Source organism: Antechinus flavipes, chromosome 3, assembly GCF_016432865.1.
Source record: "Antechinus flavipes isolate AdamAnt ecotype Samford, QLD, Australia chromosome 3, AdamAnt_v2, whole genome shotgun sequence".
NCBI lineage: Eukaryota > Metazoa > Chordata > Mammalia > Dasyuromorphia > Dasyuridae > Antechinus > Antechinus flavipes.
The window spans coordinates 565,337,029-565,351,539 of record NC_067400.1 but is presented as its reverse complement, the minus strand read 5'-3'; the positions used below and the strand labels follow the sequence as shown (position 1 = coordinate 565,351,539).

Genomic DNA, 14,511 nt, shown 5'->3' with positions numbered 1-14,511 from the left:
TGGTGGGCCTTTAAAGCCCAAAAGGAAAAGAGTCCATAAAACCAAAGTGAAGGCAACATTCAGGCAGAATGTTCAAGAAATTCCCAGAAAGGGACTCACATGTACAAGGGGAATTTTTCAGTAGTGACACTGAGAGCCTTGGATCACCCTCCTAGAAGCAGGAGGGAAGGGTGTTAGGCAATGCTGAGTTCCTGAGCTAACCTTCTTGGAAAGAAGAGAAACAAGCATGTGAACCTGGCAAAGAGCTAGTATAATGCAGAAGAAAACCTGAACTTGATCACTACACTGAATAAATGGCAAAGCCACATGCCCCCAGAAATGGTCATGGTGGAGATTGGTATACTTTTGACCTAGAAAGTACTTGGAATCAGCCTCTCAAAGAGAGAAGGAATAAATATGTGGTTCAGAAGCCGGAGGCGCAGCCGCAAGGAACTGAGTCATAATGTGAGGGAGCAAACCTAGATCTCATCTACTTCTGATTTAGAGCCGACTGGTTCCTTGTAAATCGAATGAACTTGAAAGGAATAAAGAGCCATATGTGGCTGGCCAGAAGATGTGGACATTCCATTTATCTCCACCATTTTGCCATCCACTCTGCTTCTTCCTTCCTACCTGGAAGATCACCTCCAAACTGAACCAACAGGAAAAAAATGCCTCCAATTCTTGGGGGAATTAATCCACCGAGTTTTAGAACACCCACTCTGAGCCAAGCTATTTTGCTTGTTGAGAGAGGAAGCACAGCAGATTCAACTAGCCAAGCATATCTAACCAACCCCAGATCGCTAGACTAGACTAAAATAAGAATTTCTGCTCAAGCATGGGCTGAACTAGCTGTCCTTGGGAGTCCTTTTAAAATGCTAAGATTCTGTATTCCTGTGAAATATGACACTGTGATGTAATAAAATTATATGTATCAATCAATCAAGTAATTACTGAATGCCTTTGATGTGGCCAATACCAGGTTAAAGGATTCAGAAGTAAAAGACAACTTAATTTTCTTTGAATAAGTCTAGATTAAATAAGATAACATCTTTGAAATCTTTAAAATACTATATAAATGTCAGTTATTATTGTATTATAATTCATAATCTAGTTCAGAGAGATAAATAGAGCCAGAACTCAGGGCAGGCACTACAGACATTTGCCTGGAGTGAACTACACAGGAGGGGGCAGTACAGAAACATTTAATATGATTTTCTATAAATATGCTTGTTTTTGTGCCAGAAAATTCTGCTATCTTTGACATGAGAGTATGCATTTTGATAAGTAAAGTTTTTTTTTAATTTTTATTTAATAATTACTTTATATTGACACTCGTTTCTGTTCCGATTTTTTTTCCCTCCCTCCCTCCACCCCCTCCCCTAGATGGCAAGCAGTCCTTTATATGTTGGGTATGTTGCAGTATTTGATAAGTAAAGTTGCATTATTATGGGCTTAAAATCTCTAAAGGGAGAGTAACACATTGAGAGGAAGGGATACAAATTTCAAATACAATAAAGCAAACTTACCTGGGAAAACATAAGCTTTTTCCCATCTCTGGAGGCAATCAATAATCAATTATCAAGTAATACAATATACAATTACATATAGAATTGTGAGGCACCAAGGAACTGTGTGCTATAGTAATATAGGCTATAAAAACTCAGAACAATTGGGCCTGATATATTATTGAAGGTAGGAAAGACTTCTTAAATGGACAGAACTTGATCTGAATCTTAAACTATGGGGAATGTTTAAATGAGTGGGGAGTACCTCCTAGGTTAGAGGGGCAGTCTGAGCCAAATCAACGAGGTGGGAACAAAGAATGTTCAGGAAACAATGACAGTTGGTCTGGTTATAGCAAAGTTGTGTTGGGAACCAATGAGAGATAATTAGAATAGCAGCAAATCACTGACACCTAGAAAGGCACACAGAAGAGTTCCGATATGGTACAGCAACAGGGAGCCACTGAATATTCTTGAGAGAGCTCATGAGCAAATATTTTTTGGGGAAAGATTAGCAATGCTAAGTCAATAAATAACCTCTAGCAATCACTGAGAGTCCCTAGGCAATCACACACATCCAAATTCTACCAAGTATTATTATTGATACCCCTTTTTTTATCTTATTCTTCTCTTTCCCTAACCATTCTCTCTTCCCTTTTCTCCTTGTTTCTTTTTTTGTTTACTTTGCTATGCTTTACACCTGCCCCGATCCCAGTAATCTCCTCTGATGTGCTCAAGCCTTCATCTCTACTTTGCAACTCAACATCCTCCAGCTATGTCCTGGTCAGTATCCTAACTGAGCCAGAGACACTGCTGGGCTCTCTTTCTGATGTCAAAGAATTGGAAACTGAGGGGATTCTTATCAGATGGGAAATAGCTGAACAAACTGAGGTATACAAATATATTGGAATGTTATTGTTCTATAAGAAATAATGAGAAGGCTGATGTCAGAAAAGGCTGGAAAGACTTACATGAACTGATTCTGAGTGAAGCGAACAGAACCAAGAAAACACTGTATACAGTAACAGCAACATTGTTCAATGATCAACTGTGATAGACTTAGTACTTCTCAGCAAAACAACAATCCAAGACAATTCCAATAGACTTCTGATGGAAAATGCTATATAGCCAGAGAAAGAACTACAGAGTGTGAATGCAGATCAAAGCATACTATTTTCACTTTTTTGTTGGTTTTTTCTTTTTTGTATTTCCCCCCCCCCTTTTGTCTGATTATTCTTTTACAACATGAGAAATAAGGAAATGTGTTTAAAAGCACTACACATATTTAACCTATATCAGATGGTTTGCTGTCTTGGGGAAATGGGAGATAAGGGAAGGAGAGAGAAAATTTTAGAATACAAAGTTTTACAAAAACAAATGTTGAAAACTGTTTTTGCATGTATTTGGAAAAATAGAATACTAAAAATGTATAACTTATGCTATATTGATTGCTTTCTGGGGAGGGGAAAAGGGAGAGAGGAAGAGTGAAAAAATAGAAATCAAAATCTTATAAAAAGTAAATGTCAAAAACCATTTACATATATATGATTGGAAAAAGATGGAACTATGGTTCTAAGATGATGAGATATTGCAGGAGACCATTTTTACCAAATTGGATGCAAGAATGCCTTCTCATGAGAATATGCCATGAAGATTCAACTATAGAACAGGACAGAAGAAAAAGCCTTTGTGTGGGAATCAGCTTCTGAGTTGAATTTGAGTCTCAGCTCTGTCTCTGATTCCCATATAATCTTGACCAAGGTCCTTTCCCATATCTGTGACTCAGTTTCCCCATTTGTAAAATGATAAGAATGGACTAGGAAGTAGACTTGAGGTCCTTTCCAAACTCAGAGATTCTAGGATTCTGTACTCTCTATAGCCCTCCCAGCCCTGATTCTATTCCTGTGGTTCTTGCCAAATCTACTTTTTCCTTTCCACTTAGGTTTCTAAGTTTCTCTCTGTAAAATGAGGGAGATGATAGCTCCTACCTCACAGGGGTGTTGTGAGGATTGACTGAAACTATAATGTAAAGTGCTTTACAAATTTTAGAACAGCATAGAGATATGATGTAATAATACTTGACGGACTCAGTTTCTTCATCTCTAAGATGGGGGTAAGGATAGTGTAAAGGGCTGAAACTCTTGAGTTTATGCACAGAAGTCTGACAACTGAGCACTTAAGGCTAATTACCAATTGGACAATACTCTATAAACATATGCTTGGAAAATGGCCCTTCCCACTATCCTGTGCTGGCTTGATAATTGATGTATACAGAGAACTGTAGGAGGGACTAGGGGTAGAGTAAGACTAGCCAGGGTCACTTTGGTGGTAGACAAGGAAGAAGAAGATCGTGGAGATTCTGCTTCCATCCAATTCACTCCAACTCCTAAAGACCAAGAATAAAGACCAAGGACTTCTGCTTATCTTGATTCTGGCTGATTTTAAGATATCCAGGGTGCTAACTCGGTTTTCACAGGATAGCATCAATCTCACAAGGCTATTATGAGGGTCAATTGAGAAATGTACTTTACAAACTTTAAAACAATATGTTTTATATAATAGTTGAAATACCTATTTTTATTATTACTGTCTGTAAAACAGAGAATTGGACCAGATGGCCTCAGTGGTATTCCCTAGCCCTAGAGCTGTAATCCTATGAGCTTATGATGACTATAACAATGTCCAATGCCCACAGGAAGCACTTGATTCCTCGTAAAGGGAAACAGTTCTGTGGAAGACTCTTCTTCTTGAGAAAAGCTGGATAATTCATCTATTGTAGGATGCAGCATTTGCAAGGCCTTGATGAGGCCCAGCCAATCCTAAAGCAAAGGAGAGGGAATCTGCAGTTCTCATGGAATCACATCTCTCAGAGCTGAATTAATAAGAGCTAACATTTACATAGCACTTACTAAGAGTCAGGTGCTATGCAGTACACTTTATAATTGTTATCTCATTTAATCTTCACAAAAAGCCAGGAAGGTGGGCGTTATTCTCCATTTTTTAATTTTTAATTTTTTTTTTTGAGAGGAAGTTGGGATTAAGTGTCTTGCCCAGCAAGTAAGCATCTGAGGCTGGATTTGACCTCAGGTCCTCCTGACTTCCAGGGCTGGTGCTCTATCCACTGTGCCACCCCCATTTTACAGATGAAGAAATTGAGGCTGATTTGCCAAGAGTTACACATCTAGTGCGAGGCTGGATTTGAACTTTGATCTTCCTGACTCCAGCTTAACTATATATTATGCCATCTAGATTCCAGAAATGAGAAGAGAGTTCAGGGGGAATCTAATCCATCTTGAGCTGGAAAATCTCCTTGCAGCTTTGTCAAGAAGCAGTCATCTATCTGCAATGACTTACATGAACTGATGCTAAGGAAAGAGAATAGAACCAAGAGAACATTGTACACAGTGATGATAAATTCTAATGGATGTGGCTCTTTTCAATAATGTGATGATTCGGGCCTGTTCCAATGGTTTGTGATGGAGAGAACCATCTGCATCCAGAAACAGACTGTGGGTACTGAATGTGAAACAAAGCATAATGTTTTCAACCTTTTTGTTGTTGTTGTTGGTTGGTTGCTCAGGGTTTTTTTTTTTTTCTTTCTAATTTTTTTCCCTTTTTGATCTTATTTTTCTTGCACAGGATGACAAATATGGATATGTATTTAGAAGAAATGCACACATTTAACCTATATCAGATTTCTTGTTGTCTTGGGGAGAGAGGGAAGGAAAAAGGAGGGAAGAGGGGAAAAAAAGTTGGAACACAAGGTTTTGTAAAAGTCAGTGTTGAAAACTATCTTTGGATGTATTTGGAAAAATAAAATACTATTAAAAAGAAAAAAGAAATGAGGCAGTCACCTCATCTCTCCTTGAATGCCTTCTGAGATGCCTCATCTACTTTGAATAGTTCTACTTTTAGGAATTCTCACCTGACATTGAAGACAAAATCTGCCTCTAAGTGCCTACATGGAGTTCCCTAATGCTTCTCCCTTCAAGGCAACTCTTTGAATGATTGATGACCTAGTCCAAGCCTTCAATTCTCCAGGTTTAAAAACCTTCAGTTTCTTCAAACAAACCTTGAATGACCTGGTATCTAGTCTTCTCCCTGCCTTGATTGCCCTCCTAAAGATGATTATAATAGTGTGACATAATACTGCCATAAAGGAATCCACGGAACAAAATGACCTCTTCACAACTTCAGCAAGTCGAGAAGAATAAGAAAAGTCTTGGGTTAATGCCTAGAATCACACTGTATCCAACCCGGGCACACTTATGGGAGTAGTCTAGGGTGCCTAAACCACAGTGCCCAATAGCAGACTCAAAAGCACAATCAACACTTCTACAATAGTCTCCGCCCATCTACCCCCAAAGTAATGAATGTGAGCTCAGGAAAAGCCCAATCCTCCATCAAATGCTTTCATTTCAGCGGCTGCTCTTACCAGCAACTCGGACCACAGCTCTTTCTGCTGGATCGAGTACAGAGTCCTGGCTTTTCCGTTTCTTCTGCTCATGGAGAGGTAAATTCCAGGGTAAGGTATCCCCAGGGGGACAGGGAGACAGACTGCCAGAACGCTCACTCCTGTAGGAACGCTCGCTCCGGCATGACCTCTCGCTCCGGCACGATCGCTCGCTGAGGGTCTCTTCGTCTGAAGAAGACATCTCCCCAGAAGTGATGGAGACAAGCTGATATGGGAATCCTCAGGGGTTGTGATCTGCAGGGACAAGCATACATTGTGGATTAGATCAAGGCTCAGAAGGATGAATTGGGCTCAAGACTATCTGGGAGCCAAAAGAACTGGCATCTAGTCCAGCCTCTGCCACAAGGTCATTCTGTGACTTCGAGACTGTCCAGTGGACAGGACAATGTATTTGCTATCAGAAGATCTGGATTCAAATCCTTATACTTATTTTCTATGTTTATTTGGGCCAAATCATCCGGATCTCAGTTTCCTCATCTATAAAATAAAGGATATGAGGCAGTAGATAAAACATTAACCCTGAAGTCAGGAGGTCTTGAATTCAAATCCAGCTCAGACACAGCCTGTGACCCTAACCAAGTTATTTAACTCCAATTGCCTCACAAAAATTAGTAAAATAAAATGAAGCTGATAGTGGAAATATAATCAAATAAATAAATAGAAATGGAGAAAGCTTTCAAAACAAAGACTTTGTATTAAGGAACATTAAACACACACACACACACACACACACACACACACACACACACAAACAAACAATAAGGGATAGACAATTTTCCACATCTGTTCTGATTCTATAAATTGATCCTAAGACAAATTCCTCCTCTCCATGTGAGGACAATTACCTTGCCTAATTCATTTGGATATTGTTGAACCACTCACATTTCTACAGCATTTAAAAAGCTTAAAAAAAAAAAAAAAGTACTTTTCCGCACTACAAACCTGTGAAGTAGGATAACATAAGGCAACTAGTATTAAGTACTTTGAAAACCTTAAAGCAGCATCAAAAATGATAGTTACTTGACCTCTCTGAGACTCAATTTACTTATCAGGAAAATAGGCATAAGCACATCAGAGATTATTCATTCTAGAAATCAAACAGCCTTAAAGTACTTCACAGTTACCAGAGATTTGTTGGTAGTTGTTCTTTTTTTTTTCTTTTTTTTCTCACAGTCATCTTATATGAAGGTGCCTCCCAGTTATCAGAATCCAAGTTAGTATCAAACCAGTCATTGAATACTGTGGACCTATGACTGGCCACCTAGGTTATTACTATCATGCAGTAGTGTTACACTGAGAAATCACCCTGGGAATAGTAAAGTGGAAATAGGATTCAGTCAGAACCTTGATCACTCTCTATATATTCATTTTTTCTTTCTTTTTCTTCCTTCCTTCCTTTTTTTTTAGACAATAGGAATTCAGTAACTTGCCTCCAGAATCACTCAACTAGTAAGTATCTGGAGGCAGTTTTGAATTCAGGTCCTCCTGACTTCAGAGCCAGGGCTCTATTCACTGTGCTAGTTACCCCTATATTTTTATCTGTAGGAAAGAATAGCTTATGTGAAATGGGAAAAAGTAACAAAATAATTTATAACACTAAGTGCGCCAAGATGTACAGCAAAGATAGTATACAGTAACAAAATCAGCCCTGAACTGGCAAATAGGAGACCTGGGTTCAAGTCTCAGTTCCACCAATAATTTGTTACATGATCTAAGGCATCTCTCTAGGCTTTAGTTTCTTCATCTATAAAATGAGATGATTTCTAAGGTCCCACAAACCTATGCTAGTTAGTACTCTGTAACTATAAATAATAACAGACATTTAGATGGATTGTATTTATGTCCTATTTGCAGATTTTAAATGAGATACATTAATGTTTAAAAGAATTTGATCTAAGTATCCACACAGAAAAAACTAAGTGGATTGAAACTGCAAGTTACCTAGATTATGATATACAGTTGGATGACTAACCCAGATATACTTAGGATCAGAGATGATGTGCTAGAGCTAGCTTTTGCTAGTTGATGAGAGCCAAATATTAAATTGTCAGTATGAGCATTTAATTCTTGGAAATCTGCAAACACTACAAATCAGGGCCTGATTTATTGTTTTGTTGGATGTCTAGTCTTATGTGATGAAAAGTTGTTAATAATGCAGATTTTTAAAAGTATATCATGCATATATTACCCCTACCTCTTCCAGGGCTGGTTGTTAAATATTTAACAAGCTGGGCCTAGAAGTGAACAGTGAATAGCCTTTAGAAAATTTGTGCAGTGGTTGTTTTTTTTTTTTTAAATTTTTATTTATTTTTTTAATTGTGCAGTGCTTTTAATGATTCCTAAACATGTCTCCGAAACAAAAGCCCATCTTTTTAATGCCCAAATTCCTCCAATGAAGCTGTATGCTTTTGGGTCATGAAATATCATACAGTCTAAAAAATTAAAGTTAAAAGTCACCAAAATATAATGGAAAGGTAGATGCTAACAATGAAGATGTGTCCAAGAGAGGTGGTATAAAATTGTAAAAATGAGATACTTCAATGGCCAAGATATATAAGATTATTTATAAAACCATCAGATAAAAAGTCAAAGGATATAAACAAACAGTTCACACACTGTCAACAACCATATTAAATCATTAATAATAAGAAAAAGGAAACTCCCGAGGTTTCACCTTATACCAAGAAAACTGGCCTAGATGATAAAACATGGGAATAATATTGGAGGGGCTATGAAAAGATAGGCATACTGATGCTTTGTTGGTAAAGCTGTTAATTAGTACAACCATTTTGGAAAGAAATTTGGAATTATGCAAATAAAGTAGCTCAAATATCTATATTCTCTGATCCAAAGAATCCACTGTTAGCCATGTACCCTAAGAAACTCACTGATAAGAAAACCCTCATATACCCCCCAAAATATTTGTCATTGCACATTTTGTAGTTTCAAAGAACTATAAACAAAGTAGATTCACCCCAAAAGGGATATGACGAAGCAAACCATGGTGGATAAACATAATGGAATATTACTGTCCTATAAGAAATTATGAATATGATGACTATAGAGAAGTATAAAAAGACTTACATGATAAAAGTGAGCAGAGCCAAGAAAACAATACGCACAAGGACTACAAAATGTAACTGGAAAGAATCATAAACAATAAAAAAAAAAAAAAAACGAATGTTTTAAAATAGCAAAGAACAATCTTGTCCTCAAAGAAGTATGAGACGACATCTCTTCCCCTCATTTAGTTGAAGTGGGGGTGGATGCATAGCTGTGGAACATTCCATAAATTGCAAGATTACATATATTATGAGATTTCAATCCATTAATTCGTTTCAGTGATTTTTTTCTCTTCTTCTTTTTCTTTCTTTTTTTTTTTTTAATTTAAAAACTGTATTATACAGACTAGCTCTCTTGGTGTTGGTAGGGAAGGATACAGGGGAAAATTTAACAACAAAAGATGCCAATAAAAATTTATTTTAAAAAAAATTTCAAGTGTCACTTTTTCTAAGAGGTTTTTCTTGTTCCTCCATCCCCTTCCTTTGGCCTAAAAATTATCTTCTATTTACACTGCTTATATCTATGTCTATATAGATATTTGCATGTTATCTCTCCCACCGGCAGATGAATTCCTTAAGGGCAGAAAGAAGATTTTTGTCTTTCTCGTTATTCCTAGGAATTAGTACAGTGTCTGGTTCACAGTGGCATATTGAATAGAGTGTAGGGCCTGGAGTCAAGAGTTGCAAATCCAGCTTCGGATGCTTACTTGCTGTGTGATCCTGAAAAAGGTACCCCATTTGTCTCAATTTTCTCATCTGTAAAATGAGCTTGAGAAGGAAATGGCAAACCATTCTAACATCTCTGCTAAGAAAAGCCCAAAGGGGATTACAAAGATTAGGAGCAACACAATGACAACTGGACCTCAGGAGATGCTCAATAAATGTTGACTGACTACCTGATTGTCTTTATGAGAAACCATAAGTATGATTAACCCTATTTTTTTTTTTTTTGCTGAGGCTCTTGCCCAGAGTCATACAGCTAGGAAGTGTTAAATGTTTGAGACCATATTTGAATGCAGGTCCTTCTGACTTCAGGGCTAGTGCTCTATCCACTGCACCACCTAGCTGTCCCAACCCTGTTTTTTAAAACCAGGCTCTAGGATGTCAGAACTAGAAAGGGCCTTAGGACATTAGAGGAGAAAGCCCCAGAACTAGCAGGGTCTTTGGAAACCACTTCATCCAGCCCTGTCATATTAAAGATTACAAAACTGAGGTTCAAAGCAGAAAAGGGACTTGCTTAAGGTTATACAACTAATAAGTAGCACAGGGATAAGTCAGACTTCTGACTCCAAATACAGTGCTTTTTCAGTCCTCCACAGCTGCCCCTGTAAGGTAATGTAAAAATATAAGCTAGCCTTACTACTGCCACCATCATAGGGGAAGACATAGGCCAGGGGGGCTAGAACAAGTTCTTCCTGGGCTGCCTTCTCCTTATTCATAGCTTTTATGGCAATGGATGACACAGGAAATTGGCAAAGGGACCTCTCTCAGGCTAGATCAGCTTAACAGCTCTGGGAAACTGCCGTTTCTTTATTCCAGGCAAGTTTTTCCCAGTCTTGAAGCCTAAACTATCTGAGGCAGGGCAAGCCTGGGACCTAAGCATCAAGAAGAAAATAGAGGGTAAGCTTGTTCTGAACTCCCATACTAGCTATGTTTGCCAGGGTCAGATGCATAATAATGAGGAAAGACTCCTAGGAGGCTGCCCCTCTAGAAGCTTTTGGATAATGCCTTATTTTTCCAGGGTGATTTGAGAGCAGGAGTAATTGATGGTGAAATGGATGGAGAAATATAGATTATGGAAAAGTATCTATCACTAATTTACTGTATGATCCTAAGCAAATAACTCAAATCACTCTGAACCTCAGTTTCCCAGTCTGTGAAACAAAGATTTATACTAAGAAATCTTTTTTAAAAATTTTAATAGCATTTTATTTTCCAAATGCATATAAAGATAGTTTTCAACATTCATTTCTGTTAAGAAATTTTTCTCCTTCTCTCCCTTACTTCCCCCTTCCTCAAAACAGCAAATAATCTCATATGGGTTAAACACGAGCAATTCTTTAAAAAATATTTCCATATTTATCATATTGTACAAGAAAAATCAGAACAAAAGGAAAAAAAAATCATGAAGAAGAAAACAAACAAAAAGTGGAAAAACTATGCTCCAATCCACATTCCGTCTCCATAGTTCTCCCTCTGGATGAGAATGGCATTTTCCATCTCAAATCTATTGGAATTGCCTTGAAACATCTCATCGATGAAAACAGCCAAGTCCAACACAGTTGATCCTTACATAATCTTGTTGTTACTATGTATTATGTTCTCTTAGTTCTGCTCATATCACTCAGCATCAGTTTATGTAATTCTTTCCAGGCTTTTCTAAAACAACTTGCTCATCATTTCTTTTTGAACAATAATATTTCATTACATTCCTCAACTGATGGGCATCCACTCAATTTCCAGGTCCTTGTCACTACAAAAGAGCTGCTACAAACATATTTGTACATGTGGATCCTTTTCCCTCTTTTATGTTGTCTTTGGGATACCGACCTGGTATACACTAAGAAAGTTTTAAAATTTTTTATCAGTTCTGCCATCCTAAATGTGGAACAAGCCAGAATAACCTCTATAAGTCAGCCCTTTAAAGATTGCAAAGTACTTGACCTTCATCATCTCATTTTATGTTCACAACTTGCCCAGCAGGTTGTGACATTAGCATCCCCATTTTATAGATAAGAAAATTGAGACTTACAAAAATGCAATGATTTGCCCATGATCACCCTGCTGCTAAGCTTCAGAGTTAAGATTTGAAATCTATGTCTTTCTCACTTCAAGCCCAGTGTTCTACCCACAATTTTTCAGGCAATCTCTAAAATGGCAAGAAACTAGGATTCTGTGTCTGACTGAGCCACGCTTGCTAATCAATTCAATCCCATCCAAACTCGTTCAAATCCATTTCAATTTAATGAAATTCAGAAAGTGGTCCTTGAGTGATACCAGCAATCACACTCAGAAATCCGTATGGGCTGAGGAAGGCTGGCACTGCCCATACTGAGCTTCCTTTCTCAGTCCAAAGCAGGCTCCCCCCTCAAAGCTGCCAACCTGTCACGAGCACAAAAATTGACCAAATCTACAAAAGAAACCACCACCTGCCAGTGCAGAACAGCCTGGATCAGAGTCTTTGAGGGCAGGCGGGCAGCAAAGCCTCTCATGGCAGCAAGGAGGCCCGAGCAGCTGGGTTGGCAGCCTGAGCCTCCCTGAGCCATTTCCTTGCTTCATTTCCACCTCAGCTAGATCTCCCGGCCTAGATCACAACCCTTGCATACCCAAAGGTGAACTGTCCCAAGCCCTATCAGCTAAAGGGCGAGATACAATATGGGCTCACGCTTGGTGTATAGCTCTCCTTCCTTTCTCTTCTCCTTCCTTTATATATAATCTTTCAATCCCACCCAACCCCCCAAAAAACTGGGCCTGGAGAAGAAGGGGGGAAAAACATGCAGCTCTATGAAATCTTGAAGGGAGCAGCGGGGTAGCTCAGATCCCCTAATATTATGTAGACTCCCCTCATGTGAGGGGTTGGACATGTGAGAACATTTGCCTCGTTTCATAATTCAAAAACCTCTTTCCTCTCCAACACACTAAATCCTTTTCAGAAATGACCGATTTTTTTCCCCTTCTAAACCATCTCTTTGTCTCCTCCTTGCCTCCTACCAAGGAGGTTTGCTGTCAGTCACTGGGGCAGGCGGACTTCTTTTGCAATTTACCCACCTTCTTTCGAAAATGCCCATCTGACCTCATAAAACACCTGTTAAATCTCAATGCTCCCCAGTTCCTTTCATAAAACCCTGCTCCACTTCCCATCATTTCATGTCAGAAATTCAAGCTGCTGCGGAAACAGACCCCTTTATGAACAAGCGCCTCACCTTGGCTCAGGCTTCGGGCTCATCCCCAGGCTCTCCGCCCCCCACCTCTGGGTTTCTCCCCGCCCAGCAGCTTCCCCCAGTTCTTCTCCCCCCGCTTTGTGGCAGGGACACGCGCGTTCGGTTCAGCTCCGCTCCACGGAAGGGGGGGAGCCGCCCCGCGCGTCCGCCCAGCGAACAGGGATGACAAAGAGCACCCATCGAGGCGCCGCCTCCCCCCTCGGCCCCCGCCCCAGATCGAGGCCGAGGGGAGCAGGAAACACATCCAAAGAGGTCATCGGGGCCGGAGACGGCCCGATGAGGCCGTTCGGAGATCAAACGATCCGCTACCAAGCTGGAGAGATAGCGGGGATCTCCTGAGTTTCTCCTCCTCCCCTCGCCCTCGGGGACTGACCTCAAGCAAAGCCAGCGCCCCAGCCTTCCCATACGGATTCCGGGGAAAGACCTCTTGGCCCCTCATTGCACCCCACCCTACCCTGGTCCCACTCCCCAATTTCTTGCCTCGTTTTCCTTCGGAACACACCCACCCTGGGCCTGGGCCGGTGCCCGGCAGGGCACACACTGAGAGCCCCATTGCGCCCCGAGGGGTGCAAGCCCCTCGGGGCGTCGGCGTCACAGTGCAGCCAGTGTCCCCAGGGCTCGGGGAGCAGTGTTAACGCGCCCAGCCCTGGACCACACGCTCCCCTGCGGCGTTGGGCCAGTCTGCGATCCCTAGAGATCCCAGAGCCCAGGGCCCGGCCGCGACCTCACGATCCTTCCCTCAGTCGAGTCTAGGCACTCCCGCCACCTGCCCCCGGCAAAGCGCTCGCTTGCTGTGCGCTCCCGAGCCCCTGGTGTGGCGCGCCTCTGCTCGCTTGCTTACCGGGAAGGAGGAGCCGGCAGCAGGAGCCGGCAGCTGGTACTGACAGTAGACAGCGGGTAATGGGCAGCGGGCGGCGGGCAATGGGCAGCGGGCAACCGGCAGCCGGCCAGGCGCACCCTGCCTGGACTGGAGCGGCTCCCACAATGGCCGAGCCCCCCTCCCGCCCCGCGGCAGCGGCGGCAAGAGAGAGCAAGCAGAGCTAGAGCTGGAGCTGGAGCTGGAGCCCGAGCCAGAGCCGGCGCAGCCGCCCAGCCAGCTCCCCCCACCCCCAGCGCCGACACCGCCCCCCGCTCCCGGCTCCCCCTCCGCCCACCGAGTGCTCAGCTTCGAGTCAAGCCGCGCTCCCGGAGGGGTGGGGGGTTGGGGGGAAGACTGGCGCTGCTCCCCCAACCCTTTCAGTCTGGGGCCCTCACTCAGCTTCCAGCCATCACTGCCTTCAATTCTTCCACTCGCTTGCTTCCCTTTCCCAGGCCAGTGCTTGAGGTCTTAGCCCCCTCCCACTGGCCCCAAGACGTTGGGTCACACCCTCTCCTCCCCCAAACCCCAAGTCCCTCCTCTCCCAGCTTCACCTCCTCCCTCAGCCCTGGGCTCCCACTCTTCGGACTCCCTCCCCTCCCCATATTCTCTACTTACCATCTCTGCCCCAAATCTCCCACCTGCTCCTGTTTCCTAACGCCGTAAGATCTAAGTCTTGGATTCCCTAGCCCTG

At 41.6% G+C, this 14,511-nt stretch overlaps 1 protein-coding gene across 1 annotated transcript in view; it reads right to left on the bottom strand.

Annotated features, from left to right (window-relative positions):
* Nucleotides 1-13,973, bottom strand: part of MACF1 (microtubule actin crosslinking factor 1) — a 401,373-nt gene extending 387,400 nt beyond the window's left edge. The window contains exons 1-2 of the mRNA XM_051987753.1: nt 13,803-13,973; nt 5,920-6,192 (exon numbers count right to left, since the gene is read on the bottom strand). Of these exons, the coding sequence (XP_051843713.1) occupies nt 5,920-6,139 (220 nt within the window). The 5' untranslated portion in view covers nt 6,140-6,192; nt 13,803-13,973. The remainder of the gene's footprint in view (nt 1-5,919; nt 6,193-13,802) is intronic.
* Nucleotides 13,974-14,511: the final 538 nt, after the last annotated feature.